This window comes from Equus caballus, chromosome 11, assembly GCF_041296265.1.
Source record: "Equus caballus isolate H_3958 breed thoroughbred chromosome 11, TB-T2T, whole genome shotgun sequence".
In the NCBI taxonomy this organism is placed as follows: Eukaryota; Metazoa; Chordata; class Mammalia; order Perissodactyla; family Equidae; genus Equus; species Equus caballus.
The window spans coordinates 53,094,628-53,117,764 of record NC_091694.1 but is presented as its reverse complement, the minus strand read 5'-3'; the positions used below and the strand labels follow the sequence as shown (position 1 = coordinate 53,117,764).

Here is a 23,137-nt window from a genome sequence, read left to right as displayed (position 1 = left end):
AACAGGGAAAAAAATCCAATTTAAAAATGGGAAGAGGATCTGAATAGATATTTTTCCATAGAAGACATACAAATGGCCAACAGATACATGAAAAGACACTCAACATCACTAATCATCAAGGACATGCAAATCAAAACCAAAATGAGATATCACCTCACCTCTGTTAGGATAGCTATTATCAAAAAGACAAGAGATACGTGTTGACAAGGAAGTAGAGAAAAGAAAACCTTTGTGCACTCTTGGTGAGAATGTAAAATATCAATTTACTTCATATGGAAAACAGTATGAAGGTTCCTCCAAAATTAAAAATAGAACTATCATATGATCCAACAATTCCACTTCTGAGTATCTGAAAGAAATGAAATTACTATCTCAAAAAGATGTCTGCACCCCCATGTTCACTGAAACATTATTTACAATAGCCAAGACATGAAAACAACCTAAGTGTCCATCAAGAGATGAATGGATAAAGAAAATGTGATATATATACATATATATATGGAATGGAATATTATTCAGCCATAAAAAAGGATATCCCACCATTTGCAGTGACATGCAAGGGTCTTGAGGGCTTTACCCTAAGTCGAAAAAGTCAGACAGAAAGATAAATACCGTATGATATCACCTATATGTGGAATCTAAAAAAAAACCCTCAGATACGGAGAACAGACTGTGGTTGACAGACACAGGCAATGAGGGGAGAGCAAAATGGGTGAAGGTGGTCAAAAGGTACAAACTTCCAGTTATAAGACGAATAGGTCCTAGGGAATATAACAAACAGCATGGTGACTATGGTTAACAATACTGTATTATGTATTTAAAGTTTCTAAAAGAGTAAATCTTGAAAGTTCTCATCACAAGAAAGAAATTTTTGTAACTATGTGTGAGAATGGATGTTAACTAAACTTATTGTGGTAATTATTTTGCAATGTATACATGTATCAAATCATTATGTTGTACATCTAAAACTAATACAATGTTATGTATCATATCTCAATTTAAAAAAAAGTTTTTAAGCTTTGCACAATCCTACTCAGATCCCTGCATTAAAAACTCACCTTAGGGGCTGGCCCCGTGGCCGAGTGGTTAAGTTCATGTGCTCCGCTGCAGGCGGCCCAGTGTTTCGTTAGTTCGAATCCTGGGCGCGGACATGGCACTGCTCATCAGACCACGCTGAGGCAGCGTCCCACATGCCACAACTAGAAGAACCCACAACGAAGAATACACAACTATGTACCGGGGGGGCTTTGGGGAGAAAAAGGAAAAAATAAAATCTTTAAAAAAAAAAAAAAAACTCACCTTAAACTAAACCCAAAAACTCCTTAAATAGCCACCCATAGGTGGTTTTCTCCCTTACTGCAGTAAGTAATAAATTCATCTTCACTTAAAAAAAAGAAAAAGAGAAATGAAAGGTATGTGTAATAGATTGGCCAATACGACACAAAGGAGCTGTGTGGGAGCAAAGCTATATTAGGCTAAAGAAATGACTACAGATAGTAAAGTAAAAATCATAACAATGTATTATTGGGTTTGCAAGATTAAGAGGGGTAATATATATTGCAATAATGTGACAAAAAGAGGGAAAAGGGAATTGAGCTATTTAGGAGTAACCTTTCTATATGTCACTGGAATTAAACAAGTATATCTGAAACTGATTCTGATAAGTTAAGGTGCTTATGAAAAACCCTAGAGTAATGATTTAAAAAATTATGTGAAAAAATCATTAAAGAAGTAAAAATGCTACATTAGAAAATACATAAAATTTGGTGCAAAAGAAAGCAGTAAAGGAAGAATAAAGGAAGGAAAAAAGGGATGAGACACACAGAAAAAATTAAAATGAAGACATAATTTCAAGTATAACAATAATAGCATTAAATATGAATGGATTAAACAATCCAGTCAAAAGGCAGAGATTGTCAGACTGGATAAAAAACATGATCCAACTATATTCTGTCTACCAGAGTCCTACTTTGGATCAAAAGATACAAACAAATTGAATATAAAAGGATGGAAAAAGATATATCATGGAAACAACAACCCTAAGAAAGCTGGGAGTAGCTATACTGATAGAAGACAAAACAGATTTTAAAACAAAAAAAATGTTACTAGAGATACAGAGGGACATTTTATAATGATAAAAGAATAAATCCATCAGGAAGATATAATGCTTATATACATATTTGCACCTAATAACAGAGCACCAAAACAAATGAAGCAAAAACTGACAGAAATAAAGGGAGAAAAACACAATTCAATAATGATAGTTGGAGACTTGGATACCCCATCTTCAATAATGGATAGAACAATAGATCAACAAGAAAACAGAAGACTTGAACAACACTATAAACCAACCAGACCTAACACATATCTATAGAACACTTCAGCCAACAACAAAATACACATTCTTCTCAAGTGCACATGGAACATTCTCCTGTATGGACCATATGCCAGGCTAGAAAACAAATCTCAGCAAATTTAAAAGGATAAAAATGATACAAAGTATGTTCTCTGGTCAAAAAAGAATGAAATTAGAAATCAATAGTAGGAAAAAAACGGGAAACTCACAAATACCTGGAAAGTAAATAATCAATCGGTCAAAGAAGAAATCAAAAGAAAAACCAGAAAATATTTTGAGATGAATGAAAATAAAGACACAACCAAAACTTATGGGATGTAGACAAAGCAGTGCTTAGAGGGAAATTTATAGCCATAAATGCCTACATTAAGAAAAAAGAAAGATCTCTAATCAATACCTAAACTTCCACCCTAACTCAATGGAAAAAGAAGAGCAAGTTAAATCTAAAGCAAGCAGAAGGAGGAAAATAAAAAAGATCAGAATGGAAATTAATGAAATGGACAACAGAAAAACAATACAGAAAATTACAGTCCAAATCACTCAAGAATGCAAAAGTCCTTAACAAAATATTGGCAGATGAAATTTAACAGTAGCTAACAATATATGATTTGATGATGATGATGATTGCTTAATGATAAAATAATGAAGACTTTCTGCTGAAGATTGGGACCAAGGAAAGAATATCCACTTTCAACACTTCTATCAAACTACACTGGAGGGCCTAGCTAACGCAATAAGGCAAGATGAGGAAATAAAAGACATAAAGATCGAGGGAAAAAAGTAAAATTGTCTTTATCTGCAGATGATAAATTTGCATATATAGAATATTTAAGTGTCTATAAAAAAACTACTTAATCTTAATCCAATAAGTAAATTGAGTATGTGTCAAATTATAAGGTCAACATATAAAAATAAGTGGTATTTTGAGGCTGGCTCTGTGGCATAGCGGTTAAGTTCACACACTCTCCTTTGGCAGCCTGGGGTTTGTGGGTTCGGATCCCAGGTGCAGACCTACATACCACTCATCAAGCCATGCTGTGGTGGCATCCCACATACAAAATAGAGGAAGACTGGCACAGATGCTAGCTCAGTGACGATCTTCCTCAAGCAAAAAGAGGAAGATTGGCAACAGATGTTAGCTCAGGGCCAATCTTCCTCAGAAAAAAGAAAAAAAAAAATAAGTTGTATTTTTATATTAAGAGCAAACACTTGGAAAATGAAATTTTAAAGATCAATATCATACACAATAGCACCAAAGAAACCACAAAATAGTCTAGGAACAAACTTAACAAAAAATGTAAAAAATGCCTCTGTGTTGAAAACTATAAACCATTGCTGAGGGAAAGTAAAGACCTAAATAAATTATACACACACATATGTATACAAAAGATAGAGAAAAGTAAAGAGGGAGAGAGGGACACCATTTTATTGGACTGGAAGACTCAATATTGTCAATTCTCTGTCAATCTCTCCAAGTTGTCAATTCTCTCAAAATTGATATAAACATTTAATGTAACTGAAATCAAAATCCTATCAGGCAATTTTTTTTTTAGACAAATTGGCAAGCTTATATTAAAGTGCATATAGAAATATCAAACACCTAGAATAGCCAATGCAACCTCGAAAAAGAAGAAATACAAAGTTTGAGGACTTACTCAATGGATTTTTAAGCTTGTTATAAAGCTATAGTAATTAAGACAGTGTGATATTAGCCTAAGGGTAAGAAAAATATAGACAGATGGAACAGAATAGAGAGGAACAGAGAATTGGGAGATAAGCCCACTATATATACAGTCAAATGACTTTTTACTAAGTTGCCGATGCAGTTCAATGTGGAAAGAAGTCTTTGCAACAAATGATGCTGGATCAATTACATATCTGTATGGAAAAAATAATAAATCACACTATATACAAAATTAACTCAACAAGGATAACAAACCTAAATGCAAATCCTAAAATTATAAACCTTCTAAAAATATAGGAGAATATCTTTGTGATCTTGGGCAAAAATTCTTAAACAGAACACAATAAGGACTAAATACAAAAAAAAATGATAAACTTGTCCTCTTCAAAATTAAAACAACTGCTCACCAAGACACTGTTAAGAATGTGAAAAGGCAAACCTCAGGCTGGGAGAAAATAATGCAACACATATATGCAACAAACAACTTTATTGTATATAAATAACACATACAAAACAACAATAAAAAGAAAACAATAAAAATGGGCAAAAGACTTTGACAGACATTTTCAAAAAGCTGATATCTGAAGGTCCAATAACCACATTAAAAGATGCTCAATATCACTGGTCTGGAGAATAACGATTACAACCACAGGGAGATTCCATTACACATCCATAATAATGGCTAAAATTATAAAGACTGACAGTGACAAATGTTGGCAAGGATGCTGAACAACTACATCTCTCATATATTGCCAGTGAGGATGCAACATGGTTCAACAATTATTTTTGAAATTGTTTGGCCGTTTCTTAAATACACACCTATATACTTTTAGATCTATCAATTCCACTCACTGGAATTTAACCATAAGAAATGAAAGATATGTCCACAAAAAGACAAGAAGAACATCCATCAAGCAAGAGAATAGATGAACAAAATACGGTATATCCTCACAATAGCATACTACTCACCAAGAGAAAGAAACGAACTACAAGCAAGAACATAGAGGAATCTTAATAAATTCCTCTTCGGCAGGGGTGTTGTGAAAGGCAAATGTTTTTTTTTCTTTGGTTAAAGATGAGATAATTACAGAGTTTCATATTAGAAAAGGTAAAGATGCCTTAAGTGGCTATAATTCCTCCACTTTTCCTCACTGGAGAGAGAGAACAGAGAAATTCTTAGTGCAAAGGGAATCTTAGGAATTGTAAGCTAATTTCTGGCAGAGACTCTTAGAGCAGAAGGATCATTAGATACGGTAACATAATGCTGGTCCCGGGCTTAATTGTAAGCAGATACTAGCAGGAAGAGCAAGGACAAGGGATATGAGCCAGACCCTGGAGGAGGTTTTACTCTAAATTAAAAGAAATGAGTTGTCACACAAGAGTTGTATAAAAGATATCTGCACGTTGGAGAAGGTTTGGAATATACCAATAAATAGGCTTTAGCAAAATATATCTCACAGTTTAGTTTTCTCATACGTATTCCCCATCAAAACTCTCTACTTCATTGTTTATTGTTATTTGAAATCAGGGTTACATCTCAAAGAAAGCAAACGGAAAATATGTTATGTTGATCCAAATCCCAGATTAAAGTGTCAGGTTTCAACCATAATCAGAGCACCAGCATTTAACAGGTGGCCACTTAATTAAATTACAAAGTAACTGAATGGACGTTTGAATTGTTTCCAAAGTTTTGCTATTAGAAAAAATGTTAAATGCAGAGCTTTGACAGACCGTGTTCCTCTGTGCTTCTGTGAGAAAAAGAGTAAGAAGGGAAATTACTGCAATTTTAAATGTCAAAAGATGCAACAAATTGCCCTGAAATTTTAAACCCTTAGCCACAGCATATGCAAGCATCCACTCCCCCATACCACAGTTTGCTACTATCAAAGTTTTTTCATCTTTATCAACCTGCTTTGTGAGATGTACTAGCTGTTATATTTGATCTTGCACCTCCTAAGGTTGAGCATGTTCTCAAGTTTATTGGCTATTTGTATTGCCTCTTCCATGAACTGTCTATTTACATCTTTTGACTATTTTTTCTATTTGCTTTTATCTCCCTTTCTTCTTGATTTGAAGATTAAGTAAATATATATATTTATATATATATAAAATCTTCTATACTTTTATAGTTTTGCTTTATTTTAATGCTTGACTTCATCTAGAACTTATTTTCTAACTAATTCATCTAGAACTTACTTTTATAAATGGCTTCGGGCAAGGACCTAATTTAATTTGTTTTCAAATACTAAGTCTCAACCCCATTCACTGAATTCCTCTCCCTTCCCCCAGTGACTTGCAATGCCACCTTTTCATATACTAAATTGCCATACATGTAAGAGCCCATTTTTGGACTATATTATCTTTACCGATCTGTCTTCATCTACACTAATTTTACAATTTTAATCGCCATATTTCTAAAGTATGTTTGATGTCAAGGAGGGTGGCTTATTACCTCATTGTCCAGTGAAAACGTATTATTCCTGGAACTACAAACTGTAAAATTGCAATTCTCCATCAAGTTATATCTCCAGCCTTCGTCTATTACTTCCAAGTCTATTCCCTCTCCATGAAAAACATTCCCTCAATCTTAGGAGATTCAGTTTACGGTTGTCTTGGAGTAGAATAAATTTAAATGATTCCTGAGCACCTCAAATTATTTCTATTTTACCAGCAGCAAGCACAGTCAAGTCTACAACCTAAATACCTCTTGCTTTCATCCCCCTCCTTCCTTTTCCAAGAGCAACTGGTTTAGTTCGGGTTCTCAACTCTTTCCTAAAATAGTACAACAACTGCTTAAGTGGGTTCTTTATCTCTTTCACTCCTCCAATCCATCTTCCATGCTGCTACCATAACTGTGTTCACAACACAAATCTCATGACGCCAGTTCCTTGTTTAAAAGACTCCGGTAATCCCATGACTCACAGTGATACAGCCCTATCTTTTACATGATTTTAAATAGAGTGATAATAGACAATATTTAGTAAATACTTTCTGTGCTGCTGATACTATGCTACATGCTTTATGTATATTTCTCATTGAATACTCATATTAATCCTGTGAGGTGTGGGAAATTATTACTATTTTCTTTTAACGGATGAACAAACTGAGGCTTACAGAGGTTACATGACTTGCCTAAAATCATACAAAATAACATCTGGCTAGTTTCCTTGATATTTAAAACACTGTGCACACCATAAAAAGCATCTCAGCCAGTTTACTGCCTCTAAAACTTACCTATTAAAAGAAACTCTCATAACGGATTTTTAAAGTAGTCACTTGTTTTTTAAAAGTTAGGTGCAAAACAAAATAACTCAGAAAGGTCAAAAATAAAGGTATGGGAAAAGATAACCCATATATATGCTACCAAAAAGTAAAAACAAATATAGCAAAATATTAGCCAAAATAAAATTCAAGGCAAAGTAATTTAAAAGCAGCAAAGATAGTTCATATTTTATTTTTGAAAGATATAATCTATCAGAAAGATAAAGTGATCATAAATTTCTATGGAGTTAGCAACTATCTTTGAATTATACAAACAAAAATCTGAAAGATCTGAGAACAATCATAGTGGAGGATTTTAACTTACATCTACTAGAAAAATCACAGAACAAGTAGACAAAACTAAAACACAGGTGATTTGAACAGCACAAATAACAAGCTCAATTGTAAAGATAAATATCAAATTTTGTAGCCAACAATGAGGGGATATACATGCTTTTCAAATACCTAATATATGCATTTTTCAATCGAGGTGATATTGCTCCCTAGAAAGGGAAAATTAATTGTTAGGGGAGCAAAAAATATCTTAGATATTATAGTAGTTTGTGCCTCCCTCTCCCGAGCTCAACCCTACCTGAAAAAATCTTACTGCTTAATTTCCCTTGTTAGGGAGACGTTAAATTAAATTTATTCCATTAAAATCTTATTGCTTAGTATTTCATTTCTTAGAGAGAAATTACACTTAATTAATGTAATTAATTTTGTGTCTTCAGTGGGCAATAATAAAAAAATGTTTCAAAACTAATCTAAGACATTCGCAAAAATTAAGCCATGGAGAAGGAAAAAAAGAATTGCTAACTGTTATTGACCGTGAGGAGGAAAACTAAATAGTTTTCTCACACTAAATAGGGTGAGAAAAAGTTTTCATTGTATATTCTTCTGTGCTTCTGAAATTTTGAAGCATGTAAATGTATAAGCTACATGAAAAGCAAATAGTTTCAATTTTAAAATAAGAAAAATCATTAAAGATTTTTGGCAAAATTACCAAGGTAATTTAGTAGGATAAGGATAGTCTTTTCAACAAATGGCACGGAAACAATTGGATATATATATGTAAAAACAAGCGAACCTAGACTCTTCCTTCACATAATACATAAAAATTAACATGAAATGGAATATAGACCTAATTATAAAGCTATAAATATAGCATAAAACATGTAGAATAAAAATGTTTTTGACTTTGCACTAGGAAATATTTATAAGATATCACACCAAAAGCATGATCCATAAAAGAAAATATTGATAAATTGGACTTCATCAAAATTTAAACTTTTGCTCTTCAAAAGGCACCATTAAGAAAATGAAAAGACAAGCCACAAAACTGGAAGAAAACAGTTGTTACACAACTATTTGTAATACAAACATTACACAGTTGTTCCACAACTGGAAGAAAATAGTAGTTAATCATATATCTGATAAAGGACTTGTATCAAAAACATCTATATATATGTTTATAAACATATATATAGAGAGAGCTATAAGTAGTAAATAATAAGATGATCCAATTTATTTAAATGGGCTAAAGATCTGGATAGACAGACACTTCACCTAAAGAAAATATATGAGCGGCAAATAAGCACATGAAAAATAACCAAAATCATTATCCATTAAGGAAATGTTAATTAAAACCACAATGAGATACCACTTTACACTCACTAGGATGGCTATAATCAAAAAGGATAATACAAGTATAGGTGAGAATGTAAAGAAAATGGAACCTTCATATCACTGATAGCTACTGTGGAAAAGAATTTGGCAGTTTTTTGAAAAGTTAAACATACACAACCTAGCAATTCAACTCCTAGTTATCTACCAAGAGAAACGAAAACCAATGTCCACAAAGTGACTTATACGGAATAGTATTAACAGTATTAATCATAACAGCCAAAAACCAGAAACGATTCAAATATGTATCAACTGGTGAATGGATAAACAAAAAACATAGCATATCTATACAATGGACTATTACTCAGCAATAAAAATGAATGAACTCCTGATACATGCAACAACATGGATGAACTCCAAAACAGGCTAAGGAAAAGAAGCCAGACATTAAAGACTGCACATTGTAGGATTCCATTTAAACGAAATTTCTAGAAAAGGCAAAACTATAGAGACAGAAAGCAGATAAGTGGTTGGTTGCCTGGGGTTTAGGGTTGGAATGGGAACTGACTGCAAATGGGCACAAGGGAACTTTTTGAGTTGATGAGATTGCTATAAAACTGGATTGTGGTGATGGTTGCACAACTGCATAAATTTACTAAAACTCATTGACTGTATACTTGAAATGGATGACTTTTAAGCATATGAAATTCTACCTGAATAAAGCTGTTAAAAGTAGAATAGGGGCCAGCCCTGATGGTCAGTGGTTACAGTTCCGTGCTCTCCTCCTCTGCAGCCCAGGTTCACTTCCCAGTTGTGGAAACAAACATTCTTTAGATAATTTGGGGATTGGAACGGAAACAGAAACTTTAAAATAATCATAATCGAAGGACAATCAGAGTACTACATATCAACCTGTGGGATTCAGCCAAAGTAGTACCCCAAAGAAAATTTAGAACCATAAATAAACTTGTAAGATCACAAGAAAGAATGAAAATAAATGAAGTAAGCTTCCAATTCAAGGTGCTAGATACAGACCAATAAAATAAACCTAAAGAAATAAAAGAAAGGAATGAATAAGACTAAAAACAGAATATAATAAAATAGGGAAAAACAGTTAATTGGTAAATCTAAATTAAAAAGACCAACACAAAAGAGAAAACTTTGGCAAATAAAACTTAAAATAAAAAGAATAAAATTACAATATGTAAATAATAAAAAGGAAAAGATGACTGCACAGGAGTTTTTAAATTATAAAAAGAGATGCACAAAAAAAGTAAAAAAAAAAACCTCACATGAAATGGGCAATTATCTAGGAAAAGATAAATTTTCCAAAAGAGCCACAAAAAACAAGTAGAAACTCTGAACAGACTAAACAGTCATGAAAAAACTTAAATAAGACTAAAAGATTTCTCTTCCAAAGAGGCTACCGGCCCAAAGAGTTCTATAAAGGAACTCTACCAAACCTTCATGGAACAGATTATTCACATTCTAAACACACTATAGCAGAAAATAGAAACAAATGGGAAGCTACTCATTTTACAAGACTAGCATGATCCTGATATCAAAACCAGAAAAGAAAACTGTGGCCCAGTCCCATATGAACTCAGATACAGATATCCCACATTAAAAAATTAGTAAACTTACAGCAGCAGAGAATTAAACAATATTATATCAATAGGTTTCATTTCATGAATTCTAGATTGACAAAAGTGAGAAAATCTACCACGTAATTCACTATACTAACAAGTTAGAGGAGGAAAAATAATCTCAATAGATGCAGGAAGAAACACTGACAACATCTAACTTTTTTTTAGATATAATTCACATACCATACAATTCATCATTTAAATGTACAACTCAGTGATTTTAGAGGGTTCACAAAGTTATGCAGCTATCACCAATATCTAATTCCAGAACATTTTCATTGCCTCAAAAAGAACCCCAGCAGCAGTCATTCTCCAATCCCCCCTCGCCAGACCACCCTTTGGCAACTACTGACCTACTTTCTGTCTCTATCCGTTTGCCTATTCTCAACATTTTATATAAACAGAATCATCACATATGAGTGCCTCATGTCTGACTTCTTTCACTTAGTGTAGATTTTCAAGGTTCATCCATGTCGTAGCATGTATCAGTACTTCATTCCTTTTTACAGCTGAATAACACTCCATTTTATGGATATACCCCATTTTGTTTATCCATTTGTCTGTTGATGGGCATTTGGTTTGTTTCCACATTTTGGCTATTATGCAAAATGCTGCTAGGAACATTTGTGTACAACTTTTTGTATAAGCATGTGTTTTCAATTCTCTTGGTCATATACCTAGGAATGGAATACTTTAATTCATTTTTATGATTAAAATTATTGGAAAACTAGATAAAAAGTATAAAACTTGATGAAACATTAGATGTAATACAATTAAAGTCAGGAACAAGATAAAGATCACTTACCTTGTATAGGATATGTATACAAGTATCCTAGTATTACTATTTAGCATTGTTCTAAATGTTTTAGGCAATGCAATAAGAGAAGGAAAAAAATAATAATAATGTATAAATTACAAAAGAAAGAAGACACAGGGGCTGGCCCCATGGTGGAGCGGTTAAGTTCATGCATTTGCTTTGGTGGCCCAGGATTTGCCAGTTAGGATAAATGAATAACCAGGGAAAATTTGCCCTACTAGGTATCAAAACATATATGCTATTGGCACAGAAATATAGTACAAAATATGGAATCGAGAAACAGATTACATTCAAACACACATGCGCACACACACACAAATACAGCTAAGTTACAAATTAGATTGAAAATGTAGAAGAACATATTTATGACCCTGAGTCCTTGAGATAGAGGAGGCCTGCTACAATACACACAAAAAAAGCATAAACCTAAACTTTTTTATAACTTTAACTACAAAAAATTTAAAAACATCTATAAAACTGAGATGCCATAGCACAGTCCAAGTCATTATTAGACCAGGAGAAACCTTTTACAACTTGTATAAAAAAGAAATGATTACAATCTAGAACATAGAGAATTCTACACAGATATTTTTAAATGAGTAACATCAAAATAATCCAGGGATGGAGGGAATGAGTAGGAGTATATATGAAATAAGATTGACCATGAACTGATAATTATTGATACTAGATGAAGAGTACAATGAGTTCAATATACCATTTTCTCCACTTATGTATATGTTTCAAATTTTTCCATATTTTAATTTATGTACTAACATGGAATATGATCCAAGACTGTAGAATGAAAAAACCAAGTTGGTAAATATGCAAACTATGATACTGTTTATAATATATTTTAAACATCTAATTATATATTTTCTATAGGCCGATTTTCTTAGGCCAGTTTCACTAATCTATATGTTTTAAATATGAATTGGTAAATGCACAGAAAAGATCTGGAATATTACACAGTAAACGGGTATTGGTGATTACCTCTAGAGAGAAGGGGTCACTTCCATTGTGAGTGTTCTTCAAAGGGGAATTTTAGCCTAATCTATAAGGCTTTAATTTTTTCATGCAACTAGAATGTAGACGTTACACAAGTGTACATATTTATCAAAACTCACATAAATAGAATTGTTCTGCATCCCGTCTGTGGCAGTGGTTATAGGAATTAATGCACATTCAAAAACTCATAGAACTACACAATAAAAGAAGTGAATTTTACTGCAAAGTTTAAACATTTTTAAAATAGCGCAAAAATCAGGGCTGGCCCAGTGGCATAGTGGTTAAGTTCAAGCGCTCTGCTGCGGCGGCCCAAGGCTTGCAGGTTTGGAACCTGGGCACAGACATATACACCCCTCACCAAGCCACGCTGTGGTTGTGTCTCATATACAAAGTAGAAGAAGACTGGCATGGATGTGAGCTCAGGGACAATCTTCCTCAACCAAAAAGAGGAAGACTGGCAACAGATGTTAGCTCAGGGACAATCTTCCTCAACAACAACAAGAAAAAGGCAAAAAAATCTCATACAACTGTCACTTAAAATGAGTAAATTTTGCTGTATAACTGATCTTTTAAAAAGGAAAGATTTTAGTTTAAAAAGAATGATTGCAATGTAATTTGTTTAAAGAATAAGGATGTGAATTACACTAGCAATACGAAAATTACCTACAGTTTTGAAAGTATATTATAAGACATATATGTACTATATTTATATATGCATATAGTATGATCCCACTTTTAGGTCTATATCTTATTTTATCTCTGCATATTGGGATTATAGACTTTTTTCTATCTTTGCTTATCTGTATTTTTTCCTATCATAAATGCATATTGTTTTCTAATAAAATGTTTTTTTCAATGTTGGGTGGGTGGGTACTGGCCAAATGGTGGAGACTCGGTGTAGACTCTCCCCTCACCTTGGCTCTGCTACCCAAGCCCAGGCCCCCAGGGTGGGCCCCGGCAGTGACCCAAGAGAATGCAGTGGGGGGTTTATGTGGCAAAAAATAAGGAAAAGTGGTCAGGGCCCTGAGAGCAGTGTGTCGCTGATCATTGGGTTACCACAGGCATGCATGAAAGAGTTTGCCAAATTGAATACAGTTGGTAGGAACTTACTGTGAGGCCCCACGAGGCACTGTCAAAGATTACCTTCCCAGCATACTAGAAAGCATTCTCTGCTGGCAGATTGGTCCCTGTCAAATTATTTATAGGAGATTGGTTCACATACTCAAAATGACATGAATACTTCTAATTATATCCAAACATGCCAAATGTCAGTACAAATTACGCTGAGGGTTCATGTTGCCAAATGTCTTGCCTTAACAAAGAGAAGATAGCTGCAGCCTCAGCACTTTAGTCCCTATATAAGCACCACAGTCCCTCCTGTCTTATCTCCATCAAGAACCCAGAGGTAAGTGATGGGGGCCTTGGGACTTGAAGGAGCCCAGCGGGCAGAAAGAACTCACCCCATCTCTGAACACATCTCTGAGCACGAAACTCTTCCTCCCAACTTTGCCTTTTATTTTCACAGAGCCAATCTTTAGACCAGAGAAAGTTTAATTCTGTAACTATCTTACTGGAATTTCAGAGCTTCACTAATAAGAAACTTACTGTTTTACAGTGTTAGACACTTCTGAACCTGCATTTTCATCTGGAAAACCAGAGGTAAGACTCAGCTTTATTCATTTATGATGACAAAGGGGATTTAGTTTAATGAAGCTGGGAACAACTCTTAATTGTACACCATTTCCAGGTTTTTGCAGTTATGTGAGTAGATGGTGCTTCCAAATGACTGCTTATAAATGCTGGGAAGTCATTTTTTCAAAATGCCTTATTCTCAGAGACCACCCTCATTTGAGTTTCAGGATTAAAGGACCGTTTAGGACAGAATGAACTGTGACCGTGCGTTCTCAGCTGCACTTAGAAGCGTCTGGGGTAACAGACTATTTCAAGCCAGCATTCCTCTACTGCCAAGCACTGAATAGACATTTGACTGATATTTTTTAAACAATCCCAAAAAATTCTTATCTAAAAATGTAAACACAAAAATCTTGTTAAAACCATAATATTTTAGCTACTTTTTGATGATTCACTGCTACATTTTTTTAGAAAGATTCATTATTGTCGGCTTTAAAAGTCACAAGTATTACACCCACAGACTGCTAAAATCGCATCTAATTTAGAAGAGACCCTAGTCCTTCCCCAAGTAATCCACTACCTGAAAGTAAAGGAAAGAGTCAACCAATTTATCACGCCAATGTTGCAGAGTATATCTATCAATCAGAGGACAACGGCTTACATGCGTGTGACCAACTCTTAAATTTTTGTCTCTTTTCTTTTTCTGGATGGAAAGAAAAGAAGCCTGTGGAATTTATGTAGGAAGAAGGGCCTTCTTCATGCTGAAGCTCTTACTTCTCTGTGCTTAGATCTGTTAACTGACCAGTGAAATCTCTAACACCAAAAGGGGAGTGTTGAAAGAGATTCTGGAATTAAGGCAATGCTAAGTCTCTCAGTAACAAACCGAACGACAAACAATCCAGAGTACTAAAAATTTATTACGAGGTTCTTTTAATGACCCACCGAGAAACATAACACCAAATATTAACATAAAGTAAATGTTAAAAACAATTATTCGGCTTATGATTAAAAAAATTGGCCATCTAAAAGGCAAAGATGTTTTTGATAGCTTTGAAAATATCCACCTTCATTTGCACAAGACAAACTTTCCTTCCTAACTATATGACTGTTCTAGCAAATGGCAAATGCAAATGTTAGGCAGAAAGAAAAGTGGGGATTGAAGAATGACAGTTGCTAGAAAATAATCCATCAACAGTTTTAGCTACTGATATTGTTACAGTGTAGAGATTAAAACGGGCAAAGATTCTCACTCAATTGTAGGTACCCTAGTCCTGAGGATCAAGATATATGCAATATGGGAAGGAAATTTTCAAAGTCCTAAAATGAAGCCTCAAACTACAATCTCATTCCACACCAGTCCCATGCTGGCGTTCCTGTGTCAGAACACTGGTAAAGGACAGCTTGCACGAAGAGTTACGGCCCAGGCAATGGACACTCAACATTTCTTTCATGTCAAATTCCAGCTCACGTGTATAACTTCTGCTTTCTATTTCTGCCTCTCCCCCATTTTTCCCCAAGGCAGAATCCTCTGCTAAATAAATCTCAGCCATGAGTGCTAGTTCGGACGCTGAGATGGCTGTTTTTGGTGAAGCCGCTCCCTACCTTCGAAAATCAGAAAAGGAGCGGATTGAGGCCCAAAACAAGCCCTTCGATGCTAAAACATCGGTCTTTGTCACGGAGCCCAAGGAATCCTACGTAAAGAGCACCATACAAAGCAAGGAAGGAGGGAGAATAACTGTAAAGACAGAGGGTGGAGCAGTAAGTAAAAACATAAGGAGAAAATACTCCCATTATATTTCTCTGTCTCCTCACTTGGAGTTGAAGTCTTACTTGCTGGGATTCTCCGAGCCTATCGCTAATATAAGCACCCTTATGGTCTGCTCATGGACATCAGATGTGGAAGCCAAAAGAAACCTCAGCAGTAGCTTCATTTCTCTCCTTCCCAACCACCCACAGGACTTTAGCCCACTAGTATCGGCCTCCACGGCTTGCCTTCAATTCCCCACTTCCTAGTCTGCACCCCCAAACTTGGGGGAAGGAAAAACTAGCTTCTCTGAAAAGAATCTACTTAACTGTAAATGTCATCCCTACCTTGCCCTTTTCAGCCATCAGTAAGTTTATCAGCTCAGACAAGTTTATCACACTGGCTTTTAGCAGAATAAATTGTTCTTGGAATTTTAAAACAAAAAAGCTTCTCCTATCAGAAGAATTATTATTTACTTAGTTAAATAATGTATTAATATCTCCATTACTTTCCTCCAAACTGAAGTTTTCTATAATGAATGGCAAGGAAAAATAAAAAATTTAAACTATTAAAATAAGAGTAAAAGGATATAAACTGATAAATAAACCTGAGATGGGAATGTGGGAGGAAAAAACCTTTAAAAAAAAAAAGTATCCTAGTTCATCATAGGAAACAGATTTCTTAGCATCAAACTCTGAAACAAACATATTTTCATGCCTTTATTTAAAGGATATTGAATAACATAACAGAAAGAGTCTGTAATTGTAGTTTTATAACCAAAACAAATAGACAAACACAAACCCTACCTCCAAACATTAATACAAACTGGTCTCTTACTTTACTTGCCAGACTCTTACTGTCAGGGAAGATCAAGTCTTCCCTATGAACCCTCCGAAATATGACAAAATTGAGGACATGGCCATGATGACCCATCTACACGAGCCTGGAGTGCTGTACAACCTCAAAGAGCGCTATGCAGCCTGGATGATCTATGTGAGTGCCCTTCAGCATTGGTCTCTTTATTCCATTTATCTCTCTGAGTAAAAACAAGATCCACATGTTGCCTATTTTGATTTTCTTAGACCTACTCAGGCCTCTTCTGTGTCACCGTCAACCCCTACAAGTGGCTGCCGGTGTATAACCCTGAGGTGGTGGCTGCCTACCGAGGCAAAAAGCGCCAGGAGGCCCCGCCCCACATCTTCTCCATCTCTGACAACGCCTATCAGTTCATGCTGACTGGTGAGTGAGTGATGCATCTATTTACAGAAATGTGGAAGTAGAATCTTTAACAAACAAACAGACTTTGCCTGGGCCTTGATTACAATAATACATTGCAGTCACATGGGGCTTCACTGCTTTCGAAGAACTTTCAGAGCGGTAGTATGTTATATATTTGTCCTACTAACCATCTCCATTTTATTGATGAGTAAAGTGAAGCTCGCTGAGTTCACTGACCAGCTCAAGCTAAGCCAGCTAGCAACTGGAAGCCTAGTTGAAACAATTAGCAGACCTCTGTAAACGTATTTGTTGCTTTCCTATATTTTTTACATTCTAATTCGGATAGAAAAAAAAGGTTCGAATAGAGTTCTGTAAATACCCACATCCACAGCAATGAAGAAAAATGGTTACCAGCCATAGCTGGAAAGCTTTGTGGAATCTTTATCTTTAAATAACACAGCTAATATTGCCAGTCTTTGGGGTAGAACCCGAGTGAAGAAAGAGCTCTGACTTTCCTCCCGAAGATTTTGAAGCATTTTCCTATTAGAACAGAAGAAAATAAAGATCTTTTCTTTGAAAATATTTTTTAAAAATTATATCAAATCTGCCTTATCAAAGCATAAACAAACAGCTTTGATAGGAATTATAGGCCCAAATACAGCATTAAAATCTTTTATCTTCACATACCAAATGTACTGCCTTTGGAAATATTCTAAATTCCTGAGTTTCCTGTTTTCCATGGGATTTTGGAAACTGAGAGGGTTTTGTTCTTTCTTGTTTTTTATTTGCTGGTTTTGTTGCACTTGTTTTTAAATCGTTTTTAAAGAAGAGAGAGGAGAGAGGAATAAAGTAGGAATCTTCTATTACAGATTGGCCAGCAGTTCTACCAGGATTTCATGACAGTAAACTGTTCTTTGGTTGTCAACAGCAGCTAGCTGCCTTCCAGAAATTACCCAGATGCTGGCTCTTTTCAGAGAATTTAATACTCAGCAGCCACATTTACAGTGCTTTGTGCACCACCGCCCCCACCAAGGTCTCCATTCCCGAGGCTTCGGGGCTGCTCCAAATTCAAGGCTACTTAGGGCTCCCAAACATGATTTTTATAAAAAAACATGCAAAACGGTGGCATTTAACCTGGTTAATGTTATTTTAACATTGCCAAAAGAGACAAGAACGTTGTTTTCTTATCTATGCTCTCACTAGACGCACTATGATCTTTCATGATTTTTCTTCTATAGGAAAAAAAATTAATCTAAGTTCCAAAATCTGTATCTACTTCCCTGAACAGAACTTTAAAGTTCTCTGAAGTCTAAACCTACAGCTGAATAACATCCATATTTGTATCAATTCTCTGAATAGATTTTTAGACTCGAGAACTCTCTAAATTCTATAATCTATCACTATAATAATGAGAGATTTCACAAATCAGAAAATTGGTATAAATCCAACATATCGCTCACATAACTAGTAACAATTTTGGTTTTAGAAATGTTTTAGAAATGTATATAAAAGGAAAATAAAAGTAAATGAACACAAACATTTCTAATTCCAGATCCTTTCCTTATTTAATATTACCAGCAGCCAATTTAATGATATCAAGCACTAGGGGGAGGCCGGGTAGCAGAAAACTATATAAACTGGAAGTCAAAATACCTGAATATCTTTGATCTTAACAAGCTATGTAATTATTTGAAAAGTCATTTACTCCTTTCTGGGTCTCAGTTTCTTGATCTGTTAAATAAAACTTCAAAATTACATGATTCTTACTGAAGTATTTACAGATGAATGATAAGATGCCCAGGATTTTCCTTAAACTAATCCAGTGAGACCAGGATGGGGATATAGATTATATTAAATTGGCCAAATGATAACTGTTGAAGCTATGTGATGGGTACATGGGGGCTATTTATATTATTGTCTCTACTTTTGTATGTGTTTGAAATTTCCCATAACAAAGTCTAAAAAATTAATAAAATACAAAGAGAGATGATTCTTTGCCTCTCATTTTCACAGATTTTACTCCAAGAGGCAAGTGCTATTTGGGGCTAAACCCCAAACCAAAATCATGGGTGACATCTTCAAAATCTTAAAAACAACAAGCTCGGGCCAGGCCGGTGGCATAGTGGTTAAGTTCGCATGCTCCACTTCAGTAGCCCAGGGTTCACAGGTTTGGATCCCAGGCATGGACCTAGCACTGCTCATCAAGCCATGCTGTAGTGGCATTCCACATAAAATAGAGGAAGATTGGCACACAGACGTTAGCTCAGTGACAATCTTCCTCAAACAAAAAGAGGGAGATTGGCAACAAGTGTTTGCTGAGGGCCAATCTTCCTCACAAAAAAAATAAGAACAAGCTATGTTTGAACTGACCTGATTCAAGAATCTTCATATTGAATGTGTATTTTTTTTTCACCTGACAGTCTTGATTTCTCTTCCACAGATCGTGAGAACCAGTCCATCCTGATCACGTATGTGATTTTTCCTTCTCCTCTGGTTTGTGGTGACTGTCTTAGAAGTTGACAATGTGAGCTGCAGTCTTCATCTCTTCTGTGGTTTCTATTTGGCAGTGGAGAATCTGGTGCCGGGAAGACTGTGAACACCAAGCGTGTCATCCAGTACTTTGCAACAATTGCAGTTACTGGGGAGAAGAAGAAGGAGGAACCTGGCAAAATGCAGGTGGGTCTGACGGCCATGCTCTGACTCTGGGCTCTCAGGGAAGAAGCTCCCGAGCCCAGATGTGAGGTCTGCTCTCGCCTTTGCAGGGGACTCTGGAAGATCAGATCATCAGTGCCAACCCCCTACTGGAGGCCTTTGGCAACGCCAAGACCGTGAGGAATGACAACTCCTCTCGCTTTGTAAGTCTCTCGGTCACAAGAGGGGTCTTCCCTGCCCTCAAGTGCCAGAGAAGCCATGTCCGAATTATCATTTCGATTGCATCTCTCTGTGTGCTTCAATCTTCTAATACTAAATGTTTCCTTTCTTCAAGGGTAAATTCATTAGAATCCACTTTGGTACGACAGGGAAGCTGGCTTCTGCAGATATTGAAACATGTGAGTAGTAGGACCATTAAAAACCAAAACAGAGAGACAAGTGATTTCATTTGCAGGGAGATTCTGCAACACCTGGTGAGTGTTGAGTCTGCTGCCAGTGTTGCCCGTGAGCTAATGCCAGACTTATCCATAACCCACTGTGTGCTCCATTTACCTCAATCTCAGATTGATGGTTCTGTAGCACATTCTGGAATTCCTGCCTCAGAAGCAATTGTGACATGTTTTTCCAGGACAAACACTAGCGCTACGTATGGGTTCTTATGAGTTACCTATAGGTTTACAATACCTCTCTGTGATTTGCTCTTGATCTGAGCTTTGGTAGGTGTTTCCAAGGTGGCTCCTCGCCAGAGTCTGAGGAAGGAGGGGATATTAAGAATCAATTACAATACAGAGGTCACAAGTCTCCCATATGAAAAGTTTATTTTTACTAGAGTAAGTATGCTTAAATGGTGAGAACCTCGGGCAACTGTCATGTGTATTTGGAATTTTTACATGTAGCACCAAGAGGATCAATCATCAAGGTGAAATCTCAATGGAGTCGAACGTAATGTCCCCAATTTTAGCAAAGACACTGAGATTCATCTAAAATCTCAGCAGCATTGATTTCTTTTTTTCCAGTTTAATATCTATTTCCCTCTCCTTCCAGATCTTTTAGAAAAGTCTAGAGTTACTTTCCAGCTAAAGGCGGAGAGAAGCTACCATATTTTTTATCAGATCACTTCCAATAAGAAGCCAGATCTGATTGGTAAGAAAGAATTTAAATTCACAGATGAACATTAGTATTTTTACTAACATCTTCTAATGTAAGACATATACCCTGAATTCTATGTACCCAGAAATGCTCCTGATCACCACCAACCCATATGATTATGCCTTCATCAGTCAAGGGGAGATCACAGTCCCCAGCATTGATGACCAAGAAGAGCTGATGGCCACTGACGTAAGTCTCTCTCTCTCTCTCACACACACACACACACACACACTTTTGTAAAAATCAATTTTGTAGGGGAATGACAGTAATAATCCACTGTAGGTGTGGTTACTTTAGGATATAGTGTAAATTCTCCTAAATAAATTAGTCCCTTCTGCCCTAACCTTTGTCCTATCATTTCCCCTGACAGAGTGCCATTGACATCCTGGGCTTTACTCCTGAAGAGAAAGTATCCATCTATAAGCTCACAGGGGCCGTGATGCATTATGGGAACATGAAATTCAAGCAAAAGCAGCGTGAAGAGCAAGCTGAGCCAGATGGCACCGAAGGTACCAAATGAACCTCCATCTGGGTTTGAATTAGAGAATATGACAAGGAAAAAAACCTATTCTAAACTCTCATCTCTTTTGTAGCTAGACTTCTGAAGGCAAATACACAGGTACACGCATTGCATGCTTTCCTCACCCCTTTTCTTTCCTTGCATCTCCATATCTCCATCATTTCTACCCATCCCAAATAAGTTAAAATGAACCCTAATAGCCACTAACAAGGAGATACCTAAAAGAGCACAACCTAGGGCCTGAGCATTAGAGAGAGAATGAGATGGAACAGTGTTCCTGCTTCACCTTGGCAATGGCAGGTAGGCAGATACGATAACTTGGCATATTGGTCTATTTCAGCACTAGCGAGGTAAACCTTGTGGCTGGTAACACAGGATCCGCCCAAACACAGTGCTGGGGGTGAAGGATGTCTCTAGACATCTGTAGGCACGTGTGTGTTGTCTATATATAAATGTGTAGACAGTCTAGCAAGCAAGATTAAAAAGGAACTAAGAAACAAAAATCACATACTGTATGTATGGAAAGAACAAGGAACGTATAGGACCTACCACGGAAGCTAAATTATCTGTTCCTTGAAGTTCTGCTCCTGGCCTCCTCAGCTTGAAGTTCTCTCTCCCACCTCTAAACTTTTTAGCAGTTACTTTTGTACCTGACATGTGACATTTACATTACAGTCACTGACAGAATTCTAGAAAGGGACTCTGTAGGGATCATGCAGTGAAATTTAATCCCCACATTTGCAGATAAAGAAACTGATCCAATGAGGTGAAATTGGGAGGAACAAAACTGAGATAAGAATCCAAACACTCTGACTTTTCCCTGACCCTAAGAGTGAACATTAAGATGTATTTATCCTATCCTTCCAACTACAACTAATGGGTCTTAAGAACAGGGACTATGGCTTTTGCCTTACAGAAAGTGTTTCCATAAACGCTGAACATATGTTTATTGTTGATGAATTTCCCAAAAGCAGATTGTAATAAATCACCAAAAGCCAGTGTAACAGATTAACCATTTATCAGCAAGTATATGCTCTAATGTAGAGAAAGCCTCACCTGATCTTCTATAGAATTATTTAAAGATTTTAATTTAAATAATAAAGAAAATGGATTGGAGGAAAATGGAAAGATTAGGTTAAGGAGGACATCCGCCATTAAACATTTCTTGAATTGTGTCTCTGCAGTTGCTGACAAGGCTGCCTATCTCCAGAGTCTGAACTCTGCTGACCTGCTCAAAGCTCTCTGCTACCCCAGGGTCAAGGTCGGCAATGAGTATGTCACCAAAGGCCAGACTGTGCAGCAGGTAAGTGCACGACCTCAATGAATCACACACCTCCCAGGCCTTTAACAGTGCCAACAAACATTATTCCATTAATAATGCCTTTACTAACACCAACAAACGTTACTCTGTCTATGAAGGTGTACAACGCAGTCGGTGCTCTGGCCAAAGCTGTGTATGAGAAGATGTTCCTCTGGATGGTCACCCGCATCAACCAGCAGCTGGACACCAAGCAGCCCAGGCAGTACTTCATCGGGGTCTTGGACATTGCTGGCTTTGAGATCTTTGATGTGAGTTATCTTCATATTCATAAAAAGTGGGAGGAAGGCAATCTGGGCTTTGATATACTAGACATAATCATGATTCATTTACATTTGTAGTGTCCACATTGCTTTCTCCAACACTGCACCTAGAACAAGAGTTACCTCCAAAATATCTATGATATAACAGAATATAATAATAGCTAACATTTATCAAGAAGTCAGAGTATTTCTGGCACCATACTAAGTACTTCAAAATATTACCTCATTTAATCTTCAAAACAACCCATA

General features: G+C 36.0%; 1 protein-coding gene and 1 long non-coding RNA gene across 2 annotated transcripts in view; one reads left to right on the top strand and one right to left on the bottom strand.

The window, feature by feature from the left end:
- The window catches only part of LOC106781330 (uncharacterized), a 58,921-nt gene that overhangs the window by 10,740 nt on the left and 25,044 nt on the right, over window positions 1-23,137 (bottom strand). The window lies entirely within an intron of this gene.
- MYH8 (myosin heavy chain 8) overlaps window positions 13,734-23,137 on the top strand; it is a 28,941-nt gene continuing 19,537 nt past the window's right edge. Inside the window, exons 1-14 of the mRNA XM_001504851.6 lie at window positions 13,734-13,797; window positions 14,008-14,051; window positions 15,547-15,782; window positions 16,618-16,761; window positions 16,851-17,007; window positions 19,427-19,454; window positions 19,554-19,662; window positions 19,749-19,841; window positions 19,973-20,036; window positions 20,683-20,781; window positions 20,873-20,976; window positions 21,158-21,296; window positions 22,492-22,610; window positions 22,727-22,876. Coding sequence (XP_001504901.1) covers window positions 15,573-15,782; window positions 16,618-16,761; window positions 16,851-17,007; window positions 19,427-19,454; window positions 19,554-19,662; window positions 19,749-19,841; window positions 19,973-20,036; window positions 20,683-20,781; window positions 20,873-20,976; window positions 21,158-21,296; window positions 22,492-22,610; window positions 22,727-22,876 — 1,416 coding nt within the window. The 5' untranslated portion in view covers window positions 13,734-13,797; window positions 14,008-14,051; window positions 15,547-15,572. The remainder of the gene's footprint in view (window positions 13,798-14,007; window positions 14,052-15,546; window positions 15,783-16,617; window positions 16,762-16,850; window positions 17,008-19,426; window positions 19,455-19,553; window positions 19,663-19,748; window positions 19,842-19,972; window positions 20,037-20,682; window positions 20,782-20,872; window positions 20,977-21,157; window positions 21,297-22,491; window positions 22,611-22,726; window positions 22,877-23,137) is intronic.